We start from the raw sequence: 18,345 nt of genomic DNA, 5'->3' as shown, positions 1-18,345 counted from the left end.
GAGAGAGGTAGGATAGAGGAAGGGAGAGAGGAAGGAAGATGAGGAGAGAGGAAGGAAGAGGAGGAGAGAGGAAGGGTCGAAGGGAGAGAGGAAGGGAGAGGTACTGTAGGAGAGAGGTAAGAAGAGAGGAAGGGAGAGAGGAAGGGAGAGGTACTGTAGGAGAGAGGAAGGGAGAGAGGTAGGGAGAGAGGAAGGGAGAGAGGAAGGGAGAGGTAGGAGAGAGGAAGGTAGAGAGGAAGGAGAGAGGAAGGGAGAGGTAGGAGAGAGGTAGGAGAGAGGAAGGTAGAGAGGAAGGAGAGAGGAAGGGAGAGGTAGAAGAGAGGAAGTGAGAGGTAGGAGAGAGGAAGGGAGAGAGGAAGGAGAGAGGAAGGGATAGGTAGGGAGAGAGGACGGGAGAGGTAGGGAGAGAGGTAGGAGAGAGGAAGGAGAGAGGAAGGGAGAGAGGTAGGAGAGAGGAAGGGAGAGGTAGGAGAGAGGAAGGAGAGAGGAAGGGAGAGAGGAAGGGAGAGGTAGGAGAGAGGAAGGGAGAGAGGAAGGAGAGAGAAAGGGAGAGGTAGGAGAGAGGAAGGAGAGAGGTAGGAGAGAGGAAGGAGAGAGGTAGGAGAGAGGAAGGGAGAGAGGAAGGAGAGAGGAAGGGAGAGGTAGGAGAGAGGTAGGGGCAGAAAGCCAGAGGCAGGGGGAGACAGGACGATGGGGGGGGACAGGGAGGTTGGTGAGACAGGAGAAGCAGGGCTCGGATGGGTGAACTGTTTTTGCATCCCTCTGGAAAATTAGAGGTGGGATCAGTAAATACAGATACTCCCGTTTTAATTATGTGAAGCGCATTGTGTTGACTTTGTCTATAAAATCTGCTGTATAAATACAGTTAGATTTGATTTAGATTCAGGAGGATACAGGAAAGGAGGGGAGACAGGGGGAGGAGAGACAGAGGAGAGACAGGGGGAGGAGAGACAGAGGGGAGGAGAGACAGAGGGGAGACAGGGGGAGGAGAGACAGAGGGGAGACAGGGGGAGGACAGACAGAGGGGAGACAGGGAGGAGAGACAGAGGGGAGACATGGGGAGGACAGACAGAGAAGAGACAGGGGGAGGACAGACAGTGGGGAGACAGGGGGAGGTGAGACAGAGGGGAGACAGAGGGAGGACAGACAGAGGGGAGACAGGGGGAGGACAGACAGGGGGAGGACAGACAGAGGAGAGACAGGGGAGAGACAGGGGAGAGACAGGGGAGAGACAGGGGGAGGAGAGACAGAGGGGAGACAGGGGGAGGAGAGACAGGAGGAGGAGAGACAGAGGGGAGACAGGGGGAGGACAGACAGAGGGGAGACAGGGGGAGGAGAGACAGAGGGTGTAGTATATGCGGTAATGGATGCTGCTTCACAGAGGACATTCAAGACAGAAGCTCTGTTTCCCCCTAGAGCAGATCTATGTCTCTCTCTCTCTCTCTCTCTCTCTCTTTCTCTCTCTCTCTCTCTCTCTCTCTCTCTCTTTCTCTCTTTCTCTCTCTCTCTCTCTTTCTCTCTCTCTCTCTCTGTCTCTCTTTCTGGGTGGGGTGTACTCTACAGTATATGACAAGAGTCAAATCAATGGTTTAAAGGATGGAAACAGTGTTTGTGCATGTGTGTGTGTGTGTGTGTGTGTGTGTGTGTGTGTGTGTGTGTGTGTGTGTGCGTGTGTGTGCGTGTGTGTGCTGCTGCTGCTGGCGCTTGGCGCTGATAATCTGCTCTAGCGAATGGGGACATGTTCCATAGAGTCATGTGACCAAAGCTGTTCAGTTAGTGCTGTGATGTCAGAGGTGGGAGAGAGAGAGAGAGAGAGAGAGAGGAAATAGAGGGAGAGCAGCATTCAGCTCTACCATCACATCTGATCCGCTCAGAGACAGAGGAAACACACACACTCACTTTCACCACGCTTGCGCACGCACACACACGCTCACACACACAAACACCTCACGCACGCAGACACGCGCGGGCAGACAGGCCACACACACACACACACGCACACGCACACACACCTAAGATACCACCTGAGCAGCCGTTTCTGGACTGTGAAGCCCTATATGAGGAGAAGACGATCGGAGAGAGAGAGGAGAGAGACCGAGAGAAGAGAGAGAGAGAGACGGAGAGGAGGAAGAGAAGAAGTCTTGAGAGGAGGACGAGAGGGAGGTGAGGATGTCTTCTCTGCCCAGTCGCGGGCAGCAGGCTGCGGTCGGAAGCAGTGCCGGTCAGTCGCCGGGCAAGGTGCCCTCCGCCAGTGCCCCGCACGCGCGGCAGGACAGGCAGCCGGGGACGACGGTCAGCGGCATCCTGGGGGCGCCCCGGCCGACCGCCGAAGACAAGCTGTGCCTCTTTGAGACGGTGGCGGTGCCGGCGGCGGGCGGAGGCGGGGTGGGGCAGCTGGGCAGCGCCGGGCAGAGCCCCGCCAGCCCCGCCTCCTCCCTGCCCTCGCCGGCCTGGCACGCCAAGCCGCTGCCCTCCTCCGACGGCGGGGCCAGGAGCGGTATAGAAGGACCCCGGCGCCAGACCTCGCCGCCGCCGCCACGGGCGTCCGAGGCCGAGGAGCGCTGCGTCTGGAACCCTTCCTTCTCCGGCCCGGCCCGTTCGGACCCGCTCGTGCCCCGAGCCCACGGCGCCCCGCCGGCGCCACCCCCGCCTCCATTCGACCCCGGCATCCGGACAGCCCCGACCCCGGCCACTCCCCCCATCCCTCCCCAGGGCGGGGTCAGGGCCGGGGGTCTGGGCAGAAGCTCCGCCGCGGTCGACCTCTTCGAGGACAGCGAGGAGGAGGAGGACGACGAGGACGAAGAGGAGGGGCCCTCCCCTTTCGGGGCGGCGGCGTGGCCGTGCCAGCGCGACGGCGTGCGACGCGCCATGTCCGACTGCTCCCACCTCTCCGTGCCCGCCAGCCGGGACCTGTCGAACGTCTACCCCGGCGCGCCGTCTCCGGACGCCGTGACCCGGTCCCCGCACGCCGCCGTCCGGCGCTCGCTCACCGTGGCGGACGAGAGGGCGGCGGCGCCGATGATGATGTCGCCGCTAAACCCCTCCTGCCCCCGCGCCCCGGCGTCGCCGCCACCCAGAAGGCACCCTGGGAGCTCGGAGTCCAGTCAGAACGTTCTACTGCCGGTTCCTCTCAGCGGCCTCAGGCTGCCCGTCAACATCGAGGGTAAGGTGACCAATCGAAACTCAACATCGAGGGTAAGGTGACCAATCGAACTCAACATCGAGGGTAAGGTGACCGATCGAACTCAACATGGAGGCTAAGTGACCGATCGAACCTCAGGCTAGGGTGCACTCTTATTGACTGGTCTGGTTGAAAGGGAAAGTAGACTTAGACAGAGTACATTAAGGGCAGAGAATGTTCCAGATAATCTCTCCGTCATGACGCGATGGACAGAACGTTCTCCAGCGTTGGGGCGGAGTTAGAAATGACATCGTTGTGTTCTTATCCTTCTGATAACGGAATGTAGTTCGGTTATAGTGGCGTCGGGTTATGGAGGCTTTGTGCTGTACTGTACTCGTCATGGCGTACAGTAGCGCACGGCCAGCCCGGGGCATTAGATTGTGTTCACCCTCCGGGCGACCCCTCTGTTAGAACGTCTGTGTTCCTCGGGGGGATGAATCGGCCGGTTCTAACGTTCTGTCGAGTGGGGCTAGCGCCTCGGAGGATTGATTTGAAATTGAGTCCGGTTGATTGTTCCAAAAACAGATAGTGGTGGGTAGAGGGAGCACACACACACACACACACACACACACACACACTGTCTGGAGCCTGAGAGGATGTTGATGGTACGTCATGTATGTAACACTTATGATGTACTGTACATAACGTGTTCTATGTAGAGACTGACGCACGCACACACGCACACACACACACATTTGAATATCTTTATTTGTGTTCACATACAGTAATATGACCCTTGGACACAAACAAGAATAGATGCACAAGCTTTGGAAATCTCAACGACATACATTTTCAGCCTCAGTCTATGGATATAGGAAGCAGCATCTCCTCCATATGTGACGACACACACACACACACACACACACACACACACACACACGCACACACACACGCACACAGAGCCCAGAACTAGCAGTAAACAGGCTATAAGCAATCCACATCCCCTCCCCAGAGCAGCAGGGAACCAACAGAAATAGCAGCTGCTACCTCCTCCTGTAGCAGCCTAATTTCTCCCCCTCAGATGAAGGTCACAGGATGTAATCCCTCATCTATCTCTCTCTCTCTCTCTCTCTCTCTCTCTCTCTCTCTCTCTCTCACTCTCTCCTTCTCTCCTTCTCTCCTCTATCCCTCTCTCACTCTCTCCTTCTCTCCCTCTATCTATCTATCTATATATATAATGCAAGGTCATTCAAAAACAGGATGTTATGATTACATACTGTAGGACAGTGCGTGATGCGGCGCGCATGCGCGTGTTTGAAGGTTGCCTGAAGTCATATCATGACCACCAGCTCTATACCCCCGTCTGTCACGCTCTAATTTATGTGACAGTGACATTATTGACACTACTACACACGCACACGCACACACACACTGCAGCTGTGGAGTTACTAGAGCGGAGAGCTTCAAGGACCAGTGTGACTGTTTTGCCAGGGGTGGATGACTCATCCACATACTTTAGTTTAGTACCTTTGTCATATGCGATTTTAACCTCTGAGACATTTTGAATTGAGAAAAAAAAAAAAACAGTTCTGCCGTCCCGTCCCGTCTATTTACAAAGAATGGCAGTTGTGAAGAGTATGCTAATAAGAAATCCGTATTACAATTCAATATGCACAACAACAAGAATGTTAATATGACTTCATGACCGAGCACTAGGCCATACCCAACATCACAACATCAAACTGCAACTGCCTGCTGGTGCTAGCTTCCTCGCCGATGGTGATGTTGCTAGTGCGAGTGCTAGCTCCGATAGCCTCTGGAGCACTTCTGCATTCGATTGCACCTGCTGCGCTGTCATTTCGAGTGGTAGCTTCTTCATTAGCATTGCCAGTTTTTTTTTTTTTTATGAAGAAGTGGTCAATTGTTTTTATTGCTCTTTTCGCCACTGTGAGCAGGTTGGTTAGTTGTAGCTTGTTGAGCACTGAGCAGAACAGTCAGATTTTTTTGCGGTAACAGATCAAACCGGAAATAGTTGAGGTCGTGTCATTGGTGGATTATGAATATATAATATATAAGGTAGCCTAGTTTAAGTAATAAATACACTTTTAAAATGAATGATGACCTAACACAAACTGGTACAAACCACAATTATGTATTTAATAAATTAGTTAAAATAAAAAAGTTTTGTTTTGTTTTTTTAAAGAATTTGAGCAGAGTTGGGCTGGCCAATCAATAAATATATATATAATAAATAATAATAAATATATATATAAATATAAAATCTCCCATGACCTTTGTGATTGAACAGTCTGGAGGTGGACCATCTGAGACACCATCACAACGCACCTCCCCCCTCATACCCTGTTTGTATCTTCTACAAAAAGAACACCGCTGACACTTTCCAAAGGGTGTCTGGATTTAATTGGTGAAGCGGAGACCGTCTGCATCTCTCTCTCTGTTTCTCTCTCTCTCTCTCTCTCTCTCCTCTGTCTTTCCGATTGTCTGTTTTCCTCTGTCCATGGGTTGGACACAGGCTGTGCCAGGCTGGGTTACATAAGGTCTAATCCAACAATGTCCTGTTCTGTCTGTCTCTCAGAGCGGCCCCTGTCCCTGCCTCACCGCCACCCCTGCTCTCCACTCCACTCTCTCCTCCCTCCCTCCCTCTCTCCCTCCCTCCACTCTCTCCTTCCCTCTCTCCCTCCCTCCACTCTCTCCTCCCCCTCTCCTTCCCTCTCTCCCTCCCTCCACTCTCTCCTCTCTCCACTCTCTCCTCCCTCCCTCCCTCCACTCTCTCCACTCTCTCCTCCCTCTCTTCTTCCCTCTCTCCCTCCACTCTCTCCTCTCTCCACTCTCTCCACTCTCTCCTTCCTCCCTCCCTCTCTCCCTCCCTCCTCTCTCTCCTCCCTCCCTCTCTCCCTCCCTCCACTCTCTCCCTCCCTCCACTCTCTCCTCCCTCCCCTCTCTCCTCCCTCCCTCTCTCCCTCCCTCCACTCTCTCCTCCCTCCACTCTCTCCTCCCTCCACTCTCTCCTCCCTCCCTCTCTCCACTCTCTCCTCCCTCCACTCTCTCCCTCTCATTCTCCCCCAGAACTCGCTGTGTCACTCCACTCTCTCTCTCTCTCCCTCCCTCTCTCTCTTTCTCCCTCCTCTCTCTCTCTCTCCCTCCCTCTCACTCTCCCCCAGAACTCGCTGTCACTCCACTCTCTCTCTCCCTCCCTCTCTCTCTCTTTCTCTCTCCCTCTCCCTCTATCTGTCTCTCTCTCTCCCTCTCTCCCTCTCTCTCTCCCTCTCTCTCTCGACCTCTGACTGATTAATAAATCGGTTCTCTCTATATGTGGATGTAGCGGATGTGTTTGTTCAGTGTTGGGGGTGTTTGATCACCGTGGCTCATGTGCACTTTGAGTTCCGTGGCGTACATCGGGAGCGTTGGCTGGGCCGGGGTTCACGCCAGTTCAGACCAGCCCCCCCCCCGCGTAGGAAGTAACAATTGTGCCGTGTGTCCCTGTAGTGAAACCAGACAACAAGGAGAAGATGGACAACGTCCCCAAGACGGACAACCTGAACATGTCTGAGAACAAGCAGGGCAAGATCGACCTCCTCGACAGGAAGGAGAAAGACGATCCGTTCAAGAAGATGGAGGACTCGGACAAGGCCAGGAAATCGGAGAGCATCATGAAGGAGGAGAAGTTCGACAAGGCGGAGAAATACGACAAAACCGAGAAGGACGAGAAGGCGGACAAGCCGGAGAAGACCGGCAAAGACGAGAAGACGGAGAAGAAAGAAAACGGAGAGAAGGCGACGGTCAAGATGGCGGAGAAGGTGGAGAAGTCCGGGAAGGGGACGGCCAAGTCCCCGACCGCCAACGGGAGCAAGGACCTGGCCAGCCCCGACAGTAAGACCAAGGTAGGCCGGGGACAGCGGGGACGGGGCCCGGGACAGACAATGTCCTCATTCATCTCAGTGCAAGCTGCTTCCGCAACTGTTACTGCAGTCGCCGGTGTGTGTGTGTGTGTGTGCGCGCGTGTGTGCATGTTTTTTGGTGTGTGTGTGTGTGTGTGAGAGAGAGAGAGGCGGAGAGAGAGAGAGAGAGAAAGAGAAAGAGAGAGAAGCGCTTTGAAAATTGCCTCATATTTCAAATTGCTCTGCCGATGCTTGTCATTTGACCTATGATTTTATGGCTTGTTTGTTTTTATGGTTTATATAATATGATTTTATGGTTTCCATGAATCGTGAGTTCTGCTGCCGCCTGGCCGTCTGTGTTGCCGCCATGGTCATCTGTGTTTCCCTCGGCCTGTCCTCTCTGTCCCCCTCGTCTGCTGTTGTCACATCATGTCCAGCCTGCCGCCGGGTCCGCCAAGCCCAACGCCGTCAAAACGCGACCCGCCTCCCTGTCCACTGGCGAGGCCGCCGCCCCCCCCGCTAAACGCTCCTCCCCCAACTCGGCCTCCACCAATAAAAAAAGCCCCGTTGCCACCAAGGCAACCGCCCACGCCGCCGGGGCCAAGGGGCCGGCCGGCCGAACCCCCGCAGGCTCCGCCCCCAGGGACGCCGGGTCAAAGGTGAGTCCAGGTCCGTCCTCCCCCTCCCGTCCCCCTCGTCGCTTCAGAGAAAAACGTTGTTTCATCTGTGGTCCTCGCTGGCCCCACCTGGTTGGCTCCTCCCCCTTAGACGCCGACCTATGGCCTTGATCTCCCTAGATCTCTCCCTCCCTCATCCTGCTCTCCATCCCTAGTCTCCTCCCCCTCCCCAATCCTCTCTTCCTCTCCGCCTGCCGTCCTCTGTCCCCCTGTCCCTCTGTCCGCCTGCTGTCCTCTGTCCCCCTGTCCCTCCATCCCCCTGTCCCTCTGTCCCTCTCTCCCTCTGTCCCCCTGTCCCTCTGTCCTCTCCCCTCACGCCTCCTCTCTGCCTCCTCAGACTGAGAACGGCACCGCTGAACGACGTCCGCCCGTGCCAAAGGCCACGCCCCCTGCCAGAGCGTCCGCCAATAAGAATGGCTCACCAGGTACTGTGGATGATAACACTGCTTGTACATGCCTCCAGGCCGTATACTGTATCACACAGAGTGTGTAGAGCACGGTCCATACTGGTAGACCTATCTTATATACTCCACAGCAGTGGATTTTGAGCTTTTTATGCCCAAGTCACACCAAAGCAAGCGGATCTGGGCCATATACAGGCCAGATCTGGCCCTTGTGGCTTAGTTCCGGCCCATATATGGCCCAGATCCGCTTGCTATCTGTATTCACATCCGTGCAAAAATCCATGCTCCTCCTCGGGTGGAGGGAATTCAGTGAGCAATTTGTTATGGAGTTCAGAGGCGTTTTGAACCTTTGAGAATTTGTTTCCTTGGAAGCAAAGAGAGTGGTTATTTTTGTCTTTAATTTGCCTGTGTAAAATTGATGTTCCTTTGGAAGCCTTTCAATTGTCATTGAGATTACTTTAAAATGAGACGTTCTAGTTTAGTAACATCACGTTGCGCTTCTGTTCTGTGGACTCAGTTTCCACAATTCATTGGAAGTCGTCACATGCTGAGCACTTCGGATCTTTTTATTCTCCCCACTGATCTCTGATCCAGCGTTCTGGGCCAGTGTCGGCCCGATACCAATGCCGTGGGTTGAATCTGGACATCCCTAGATATAGTAAATTAAAAATCAATTCATAACTTTTCATATAGTTGTATATTAATAATGTATGGTTGTCAGTGTCCCAAAATCCCAAGGCACACCTGGACTTGCCTCACACCTTTTCGGAACAACTGATCTACAGAATACAAATTCAGACACAGTTCCACATGATGATAACAATGATGGAGTTAAATTTGTGTGTTGATAATATAGACTAATCTCTGATTTGGGAACTCTGTTGATATTTCCTGCCCCTCCACCATAGCTAACAAGACTGAGAACAAGACAGCTGAAGCTAAGAAACCCAGCACACCCAAGACCACAGCAGGTAACCGCTAACCAAATGATTTGCGCTGAAACCCAGCACACCCAAGACCACAGCAGGTAACCGCTAACCAAATGATTTGCGCTTGCTAGCACCCATCGCCACGGGATTTAGACTTTCTGAGTGTAGCAGATCGTTTATCACACCTTTTTTCTCTTTCTCTCTCCCTCCACACCTCTCTCTCTCCCTCCACATCTCTCTCTCTCTCCACACCTGTCTCTCTCCCTCCACATCTCTCTCTCTCTCCACACCTGTCTCTCCCCCTCTCTCGCTCTCCACATCTCTCTCTCCCTCCACATCTCTCTCTCTCCACACATCTGTCTCTCTCCACATCTCTCTCTCTCTCCCTCCACATCTCTCTATCCCTCCACATCTCTCTTTCTCTCCCTCTCTCTCTCCCTCCATACCTCTCTCTCTCTCTCTCTCCCCCTCCACACCTCTCTCTCTCTCTCTCTCCCCCTCCCCACCTCTCTGTCCTCACCCAGCCGCCCGCCCGCGGGCCCCGCGCCCCCCCGGCCCCGCCCCCGCCCCGCCCGCCGCCAACGGCGAGGCCCGCGAGCCGCGCAGGCGCATCACCAAGCCCCCCGTGCCCAAGCAGACCCCCCCGGAGAGGAAGCCCCCGGTGCCTCGGGCGCCACGCCCCGCCCGACCCCTCAACGCGCCCACGCCCGACCTGAAGAACGTGCGCTCCAAGATCGGCTCCACCGACAACATGAAGTACCAGCCAGGAGGCGGACGGGTGAGAGAGAGACCCCGCCCAGAGGAGGGAGACGCGGCCGTTGGCTAGCGAGACCAGCCAGGGAGAGCACTCACACTGGGCAGCAGTGGTCAGAATGAATGAATTTGTTATTATTGTGTCATGCATACTATAACACTGCATTACATAATATTACAGTCATTTAGCAGATTATAATACGCCTGCTTGGGCTTATATGACACCAAACATACATGATCAATGCCAGGGTCAGTTGAGTGCATCGTTTACAATTTTTTAACAATATTAATAATACAAAGACAGTAAGGAAGACAACAAAATGCAAGGGGGGGTTGGGTCCAAGACCCAGAGCCCCCAGAAGCAGACCTGGATCAGTTACTTGAATGTATTTCAAACAAGCTGATTGTCTTAAAGGGTTCCACATATGCTAATTTAACCTACCTTCTATCTCTACCTTTGGGCCATTTGGTGAAAATGTGCTCTATAATGTCCTTTGGTCTGAATAAACATTTATTTATTTATCAGGGCTATTTTAGTATCCCCCCCACCCCTCCAGGCTGAATTGACTTGATTCAGAGTATGCTAATTATTTATTTAAATTTGTTCCCGCCAGGTAATGTTACCGCCCACTTTGCTGTTTTGAAAAGATGGCAGCTAATTTGGTTCCTTACGATTTTGACCCGCCTCGCGATCCAGAAAACGACAACCAGCCGTTAGGGTTCGGGTTGCCACCAGGTGCATCAATCAAATGCATGGATTCTATTGACAGGTGTCATTACAGCGATGCGTGTGCAATTTCGAAACAGGATGATGACGTTGCACAGAAAAAGGTCTATAGACCAGCAACTTGTTGGCTAATGTACCCGAGCCTGTTTAGTTAAACCAGGAGGCTAAAATAGCATCACATAGGCCTAACGTTATTACCAAAATAGCAAATAGGCGAGCCAACTGTAAACAATCTAAGTTCCTGTTAGAATAATATACGTTAGCGCGCCGGCTACAACAGCCACCATACACACACACAAAGCACAACTCGTGGAGTTTGGTATTTTTGTACTCACAGTTTCAGCGTCTTCACGAACAGTTGGTAGCATCGTTCCTTAGAAGCAGGAACTTTGCAAGTCCTTGTTCAAACTGGCCGAGATTTATGAACGATTCGCGAGTAAAGTGCGCAGCGCACACTAAGACTGATTTAGGAAGGGTTTCGGGAATATTACAATTATAAATAAAATTCAACCACTTATCCTTTCTTTCATCGCGTGGGAGGGAGTGGAGAGGCTTGTTTGTTAGAGAACAGCCAAGGACATGGCACCGTTTACCAAAGTTAATGTCCATCCTCGTAGACTGGAGACGCGAGGCAGGTAAATGATAAGGTGGCCTAGCAACAATCTAAATATGCTAATCAGGGGCGAAGTATGCAAATTCTCAAAAAACGTGACGTCAGGGCCCCCACTTCCGGAAAATGAAGCAATTGATAGGAGGGGGGAGGGGGGGAGCGCTCACGGGCAATACAGAGAGAGCAGCGAGTGTTAGGAATTGGGACTGGGCATATCAGTAAGACTCTCAAAAACCGAAATGAGGGTGAAAAATACATTTTCGATTGAGTTTAGCATATGTGGAACCCTTTAAAGTCCGCCTCTCTGGCCCAGCGGTTTGAATGCACTGGGGGGGACATAAAATCATATGCACCCCATGTGACATTATTTTCAAATAGTAATTGACCCAGGTCTTACGTTGAACTTTCAAATACTTTTCTTTGGATTCCAGCCCGGTGGGGTCCCTCACTTCCGGGACGGTGTTATTGGTTTCAGTTAAGAGAAAGAAGCCTGAGAAGAAACAAAGCACATTTTAAACCGTGTTCCCGTTAAACCTCTTTATTTCGTCTCATATCGTCTTGGGAAAGGGGCTCTTCACTGAGACCTGTACCTGTATTGTGGGTGTCAGCCCACAATTAACACGTTGCTCCTGCCCTCACCGCTGCCATGTCAACCGAGCACCTTGCTATTAACACCGTCTAAATCCAGACACATCTCATTACCGGCGCCCTCCTTCTCGCCCCTCACCACCCCGCGTCATCACCACCCCGCGTCATCACCACCCCGCATCATCACCACCCTGCATCATCACCACCCCACATCATCACCACCCCGCATCATCACCACCCCGCATCATCACCACCCCGCATCATCACCACCCCGCATCATCACCACCCTGCATCATGACCACCCCACATCATCACCACCCCGCGTCATCACCACCCTGCATCATCACCACCCCGCATCATCACCACCCCACGTCATCACCACCCCGCATCATCACCACCCCGCGTCATCACCACCCTGCATCATCACCACCCCGCATCATCACCACCCCGCGTCATCACCACCCCGCATCATCACCACCCCGCGTCATCACCACCCCGCATCATCACCACCCCGCATCATCACCACCCCGCGTCATCACCACCCCGCGTCATCACCACCCTGCATCATCACCACCCCGCATCATCACCACCCCGCGTCATCACCACCCTGCATCATCACCACCCCGCATCATCACCACCCCGCGTCATCACCACCCCGCATCATCACCACCCCGCATCATCACCACCCCGCGTCATCACCACCCTGCATCATCACCACCCCGCATCATCACCACCCCACGTCATCACCACCCCGCGTCATCACCACCCTGCATCATCACCACCCTGCGTCATCACCACCCTGCGTCATCACCACCCTGCATCATGACCACCCCACGTCATCACCACCCCGCGTCATCACCACCCCGCATCATCACCACTCTGCATCATCACCACCCCGCATCATCACCACCCCGCATCATCACCACCCCGCATCATCACCACCCTGCATCATCACCACCCCGCATCATCACCTCTTTCTCTCTCTCTCTTTCTCTCTCTCTCCCTTTCTCTCTCTTTCTCTCTCTTTCTTTCTCTCTCTCTCTCTTTCTCTCTCTCTTTCTCTCTTTCTCTCTCTCTCTCACTCTCTCTCTCTCTCTTTCTCTCTCTCTATTACACATACTTTGTCAGTCACTCCGTAGCCCCCCCCACACACACACCTCCTCTCTTTACATCCTAACTGACAGCTGCCTCTTCACATCTAGTGGGAAGCATCACCAGGAACACACTCATACACACGGCTGTCATTTCTGCTCAGACAGCCCAGCCCGTGTGTGTCTGTATTCCCCTGCTGGCTGGGACAGTGCTTCACCACTGAGCGCCGTCTGTCACAGTGACAAGAGACGGACAGAGAAATTCATCCTCGAGAGACAATTGCCGCTCCTCCTCTGCACACACGAACACCTGAACTACCTGCTACTGACCCATACATCCCACTGTTCTGGTTCCTGATTGGTGCTACTCACCCATACATCCAACTGTTCTGGTTTCTGATTGGTGCTACTCACCCATACATCCAACTGTTCTGGTTCCTGATTGGTGCTACTCACCCATACATCCCACTGTTCTGGTTTCTGATTGGTGCTACTCACCCATACATCCCACTGTCCTTGTTCCTGATTGGTGCTACTGAGCCAAGCAGCCCTGTGTTCTGTTATTGACCCAGTGGTGGTTGTCTCCCCCCCCAGGTCTCCTCCAGCCAGGGCAAGACTGATGTCAAACAGACCGGCCAGGGCAAGACTGATGTCAAACAGACCGGCCAGGGCAAGACTGATGTCAAACAGACCGGCCAGGGCAAAGTGAGTCCCTACCATCCTCACCTCCACCTCCACCACCCCCTCCACACTCCTCCACCTTCCATCACTGGAACTGGCACTCAGTCCCTCTCTCTCTCTGTCTCTCTCTCTCTCTCTCTCTCTCTCTCTCCCTGTCTCTCTGTCTCTGTGTGTGTCTCTCTCTCTGTCTCTCTCTCTCTGTATTTCTCTCTCTATCTCTCTCTCTCTCTCTCTCTCCCTGTCTCTCTGTCTCTGTGTGTGTCTCTCTCTCTGTCTCTCTCTGTATTTCTCTCTCTATCTCTGTCTCTCTCTCTGTCTCTCTCCCTGTCTCTCTGTCTCTCTCTCTCTCCCTCTCTCTGTCTCTCTCTGTCTCTGTGTGTGGCTCTCTCTCTGTCTCTCTCTGTATTTCTGTCTCTCTCTCTATCTCTCTCTGTCTCTCTCTCTGTCTCTCTCTGTCACACAGATTATACACAGATTATACACACAGATTATACACACTCGCACGTGCGCGCGCGCACACTCACACATGCACGTTGTCTTCTTCCTGTTCATGACGCCTGCACCTGTTCATTCCTTGTTGGGAACGTGATGATGTCACACAGTACACCACCGGTTTCTGTCTCCGCTGGATCCTACACACACACACAGACGGCCAGACACACCGTTTTTGGCCAACAAAACGCCTACAGTATGCAGCTTAGTTGTGTTTAGTTATGTATTTTGTTTGTCCCACGCTTTATTTAACACCTTTAATTCTAACCTTTGTCTTTCAATTTGAACAGCAGCCCATAGCTAGGCTAAAGCGTGACCTTGTCACAGCAGCCCATAGCTAGGCTAACTCGTGACCTTGTCACAGCAGCCCATAGCTAGGCTAACCGTTGTGACCTTGTTACAGCGTTGTTGTCTGGGGTCCGGTTAAAGCCTGGTACAGTTGCCAATGGCTGTTGTCCAACACCAGTGATTGTACCATACGTTATCCAACCTGTGTGTGTGTGTGTGTGTGTGTGTGTGTGTGTGTGTGCGTGTGCGTGTGCGTGTGCGTGTGCGTGTGCGTGTGCGTGTGTGTGTGTGTGTGTGTGCGTGTGTGTGTGCATCTACTTGCGTGTGTGTGTGTGTGTGTGTGCCAGTCTTAGCCATGAAGAAGAGAGAACATGACTGGGTCTGTGTTTTTACAGAGAGGGAGCAGAACGATGACTCATCCTCTCTGATATGATGTCACCTGCGCCATCTCAGAGCCGTAAACGTATTTACCCAGCAGGCACTTTCTACACAGCAGCACCATTACAGACTGAAGACCAGAGTGAACACAGAACTTGATCTTGGGCAGATATGGACAATGATGTGTGTGTGTGTGTGTGTGTGTGTGTGTGTGTGTGTGTGTGTGTGTGTGTGTGTGTGTGTGTGTGTGTGTGTGTGTGTGTGTACGGAGGGGAATTCGATAACTGGAACAGTTATTGGAGCAGTTATCTTGATGCTAGCGATCAACACTTCAATGCTACAGTTCACTTCCAATGCTACAGTTCAATATAACCCCCTCAGAGGCCTCTCACCCCACCATGCTGGCTGCTGACCCCCCCCCCCCTTACACTCCCCGCCCCCCCCACTAATGCCTGTCTCCGCTGACCGCCTGTCCCCCTGTGCTGCTGTGTGCCGTCTCGTAGGTTCAGTTAGTCCACAAAAAGCTGGACTTCAGCCACATCACCTCGCGCTGCGGCTCCAAGGACAATATCAAGCATGTCCCTGGGGGAGGGAACGTAAGTAGCAGCGCTGTACCACGCCCACTCTGGGGGCCGCACGGCTACAGGATGACCAACAAACACTGATTGCCATAATTTGCCCGATATTGTGATTGCGATTATTAAGTGTGATTGATATTTCACATTTTAAATATATTTTCTGTAGTACCACCTTTATATATATTATATTATATTATATATATATATATATATATATATATATATATATATACAGTATATATTAAAAAAGGAGAACAAAAATCTGCTCTCTGTCTATCAGTGGAATTGCTCCCAGTGCACTCAGCAAGAATGCATGTGATTGGTCAGACAGCATGAACGCCTGTGATTGGTCCGCTCGCCCCCCGGCACGCTCGGTGCAAAGCCGAATTATTAATCACATTAATTGCTGCCTTTTGCAATTAGTTAATTGCAAGGGTCATGATTGCGATTACGATTAACGGACGGTTAATTAATTGTGCAGCACTAGCTCCCCCAACCCCCAACCTCCTCTCTCGTACCGCTCCAGGTACCTTCTGGATAGGCGAGTGGATTTGGGATATCCGTCGTATCGTTTTCACATACAGTATCCAGCCCTCACAGCTTCGTGAAAGAGTCAGGGGTCAGGGGTTATGGGATTGGTGTTGGGACTTGAGGTGGTGTTCCTTTATGGCCGTCTGCCCCATTAGTCCACTGACATCCTGCATTGGACTCCATTCAGCATAGATTCACTGCTATAGTGCAGTCGGTGCATGTTCAACCTGTCTCTCACCAAAATAACCAGGCTGGAACATTCTATAGCTTTCTATGTGTTTTTCTTTAACTGTCTTTTGCATTCAGTAACAGTCTTAACACCTGGATATTAAACCGAACTCAACAACATGTCAAATCAACATTTTACCTGAATGTGTTGAAGTGGATGTTCAGTTCAATACACTAAGTCATACTGTAGGGAATGGAATGGTGATAGGGCCTCAGGCGAGCAACTTGAGTACAGGCTTATTTCCGTGTCCCATTTTCCCCCATGGCCTACAGTGTGCGTTTGTCTGTTGTTTGTGTGTGTGTGTGTGTGTGTGTGCGTGTGTGTGTGTGTGTGTGTGTGTGTGCGTGTGTGCGCGCGTTTTTTTTTTTTTTTTTTTCAGGTCCAGATCCTGAATAAGAAAGTGGATCTGAGCAAGGTGATGGCCAAGTGTGGCTCCAAGGATAACATGAAGCATAAGCCAGGTGAAAGCAATTAGCTACTGTACTTCACGGTTGAATCCACCTCTTATGAGATACAATTAACTTCAGGTCTGTCCTGTTCTGTTTTCTTCTCTTCTGTTTTGTTCCCCCTCGGTTCCGTTCGGTTCCGTTCTTTTATGTCTTGTTAACCGTTCACTTCACCCAGGAGGTGGTGATGTGAAAATTGAGTCTCACAAGGTGAACGTCAAGGCCAGGTCCAAGATTGGCTCGCTGGACAACGTTGGCATGGAGACAGGGAATGGACACAACACGGTGAGGTCACACTGTTTAAGTCAGATTTGTCGGAGTCAAAAACATATTCAACTGTGGGAGAGCTATAGAGATATAGAGAGTATCTATACCGTGGATACATTCAAAAAATGGCACCGTGGATACATTCAAAAAAAAATCTGAAGACCTACCTGTTCAAACCCAGATAGCAAGCGGATCTGGGCCATATACAGGCCAGATCTGGCCCTTGTGACTTAGTTCCAGCCCATATATGGCCCAGATCCGCTTGCTATCTGGAAAAGGGCATTTCCCATTGGATAATGACAATGCAGGTTTTTAATTTTAGTTTTGTTTGTTTGTTTTTTCTGTTGTCTACTGTATTTGCATTTTGTATTTATTATGTTGTGTAAAGCACATTGAGAGGCACGTTGTGTCTGAAATGTGCTCTATAAATAAAGATTATTATTATTATTATTATACCGAATATGCATATAATAATATTATAAACATATAATGTTATACAAACCGTCTGTGCCACTAGAGGGCATGCTTGCACACACTACTCTCCGAAAGCCCCTCATCATCAAGCCTGTGTCCGCAGACTGAGGAGGCGCAGGAGAAAGCTGCAGGGAAAACATCTCCCCCTAGTGGCGCTCCGGCTGCACTTCCAGGAAGCATGACTAAGGAGAACGGAGTGAAGGAGGCCTCTCCAAATCCTTTCGGGGGGGAGGGGCTGAGGGACCCGCTGGGCATGGACAAACGCATCCCTGAGACAAGTCAGTACCCACCCCGACCCAACACACACACACACACACACACCATTCTTAGCCCGCAATCGATTACAGTTTAGACAACTTGAGTTAAAGAGAGTGAATGATGTCTCTTGCCATTATTCTAACAAATGTATTGTCTATTCTTCTGTCTCTTCTGTCCTCCTCTCTGTCTCGTCCTCTCTCTTCTGTCCTCCTCTCTGTCTCGTTCTGTCTCTTCTGTCCTCCTCTCTTGTTTTTTCTCTTTTGTCCTCTCCGGCAGATTGAGTCTCCCCGGCCGAGCTTTGGCGAGAACGCGCGGGCTCGCAGCTACCCACGCCGCAGACATCATCTCCCGGCCCACCTCCCTCACCCCCATCGCAGCACCTGTCTCAGTGTTACTCTGGGGTCCGCCAGCCTCCCGCCCCCCCCCCACCCCCCCACCCTGCTCCCCCTCAACCCACCAGACCCCCCCCCCCCCCCCCCTCTACCTCAGACCCCTCTACCCTGTCCTCCCCCCCCCCCCACCCCACCCCGGACCCAGCCACCGGTCAGCCACAAGGCTCACTACTGGACGCTAGCAGGACAAGGACTTAACCACGTTCCAGCTCCCAGCACTTCTGCTTGTACCTCAAACATATGCAGTATATCTCCTCACCGTCTCTCTCTCTTTCTGTTTCCTAGTCTTCTAGTCTCTCCAGCTTCTAGTGAGTGTAGAACCGGCCCCTGAGAGAGCAGCCACAGGTCTTCCCCTGTGACGGTGTTGTCCAGCGGGGGGGTTCTGGCTAAAACGTTGCAGTGATGAGTGGAGCTGGCGACCTCGGAGTGAACCCACTAGCCTAGACGCTCACTGTTCTGCCAAGTCATGTCAGCGCAGAGACTAGCCCATCGCTGACTACCTTTAGTTCCGGCCTTAGAACTACTACTACTA

The 18,345-nt window shown here is 52.2% G+C and overlaps 1 protein-coding gene across 1 annotated transcript in view; it reads left to right on the top strand.

Moving 5' to 3' along the window:
- Positions 1–17,833, top strand: part of map4l (microtubule associated protein 4 like) — a gene marked incomplete at its 5' end in the record, with an annotated part of 43,224 nt that extends 25,391 nt beyond the window's left edge. Inside the window, 12 exons of the mRNA XM_084458292.1 lie at positions 2,187–2,606; positions 2,724–3,163; positions 6,629–7,023; positions 7,458–7,679; positions 8,035–8,122; positions 9,010–9,072; positions 9,555–9,847; positions 15,142–15,234; positions 16,356–16,437; positions 16,601–16,707; positions 17,267–17,441; positions 17,698–17,833. Coding sequence (XP_084314418.1) covers positions 2,187–2,606; positions 2,724–3,163; positions 6,629–7,023; positions 7,458–7,679; positions 8,035–8,122; positions 9,010–9,072; positions 9,555–9,847; positions 15,142–15,234; positions 16,356–16,437; positions 16,601–16,707; positions 17,267–17,441; positions 17,698–17,702 — 2,383 coding nt within the window. The 3' untranslated portion in view covers positions 17,703–17,833. The remainder of the gene's footprint in view (positions 1–2,186; positions 2,607–2,723; positions 3,164–6,628; positions 7,024–7,457; positions 7,680–8,034; positions 8,123–9,009; positions 9,073–9,554; positions 9,848–15,141; positions 15,235–16,355; positions 16,438–16,600; positions 16,708–17,266; positions 17,442–17,697) is intronic.
- Between the last annotated feature and the right edge of the window lie 512 nt (positions 17,834–18,345).

This window comes from Borostomias antarcticus (assembly GCF_949987555.1).
Source record: "Borostomias antarcticus genome assembly, chromosome: 24".
Lineage (NCBI taxonomy): Eukaryota > Metazoa > Chordata > Actinopteri > Stomiiformes > Stomiidae > Borostomias > Borostomias antarcticus.
Note: the sequence above shows the minus strand (reverse complement) of the source record. Positions and strands in the feature narration are given on the sequence as shown.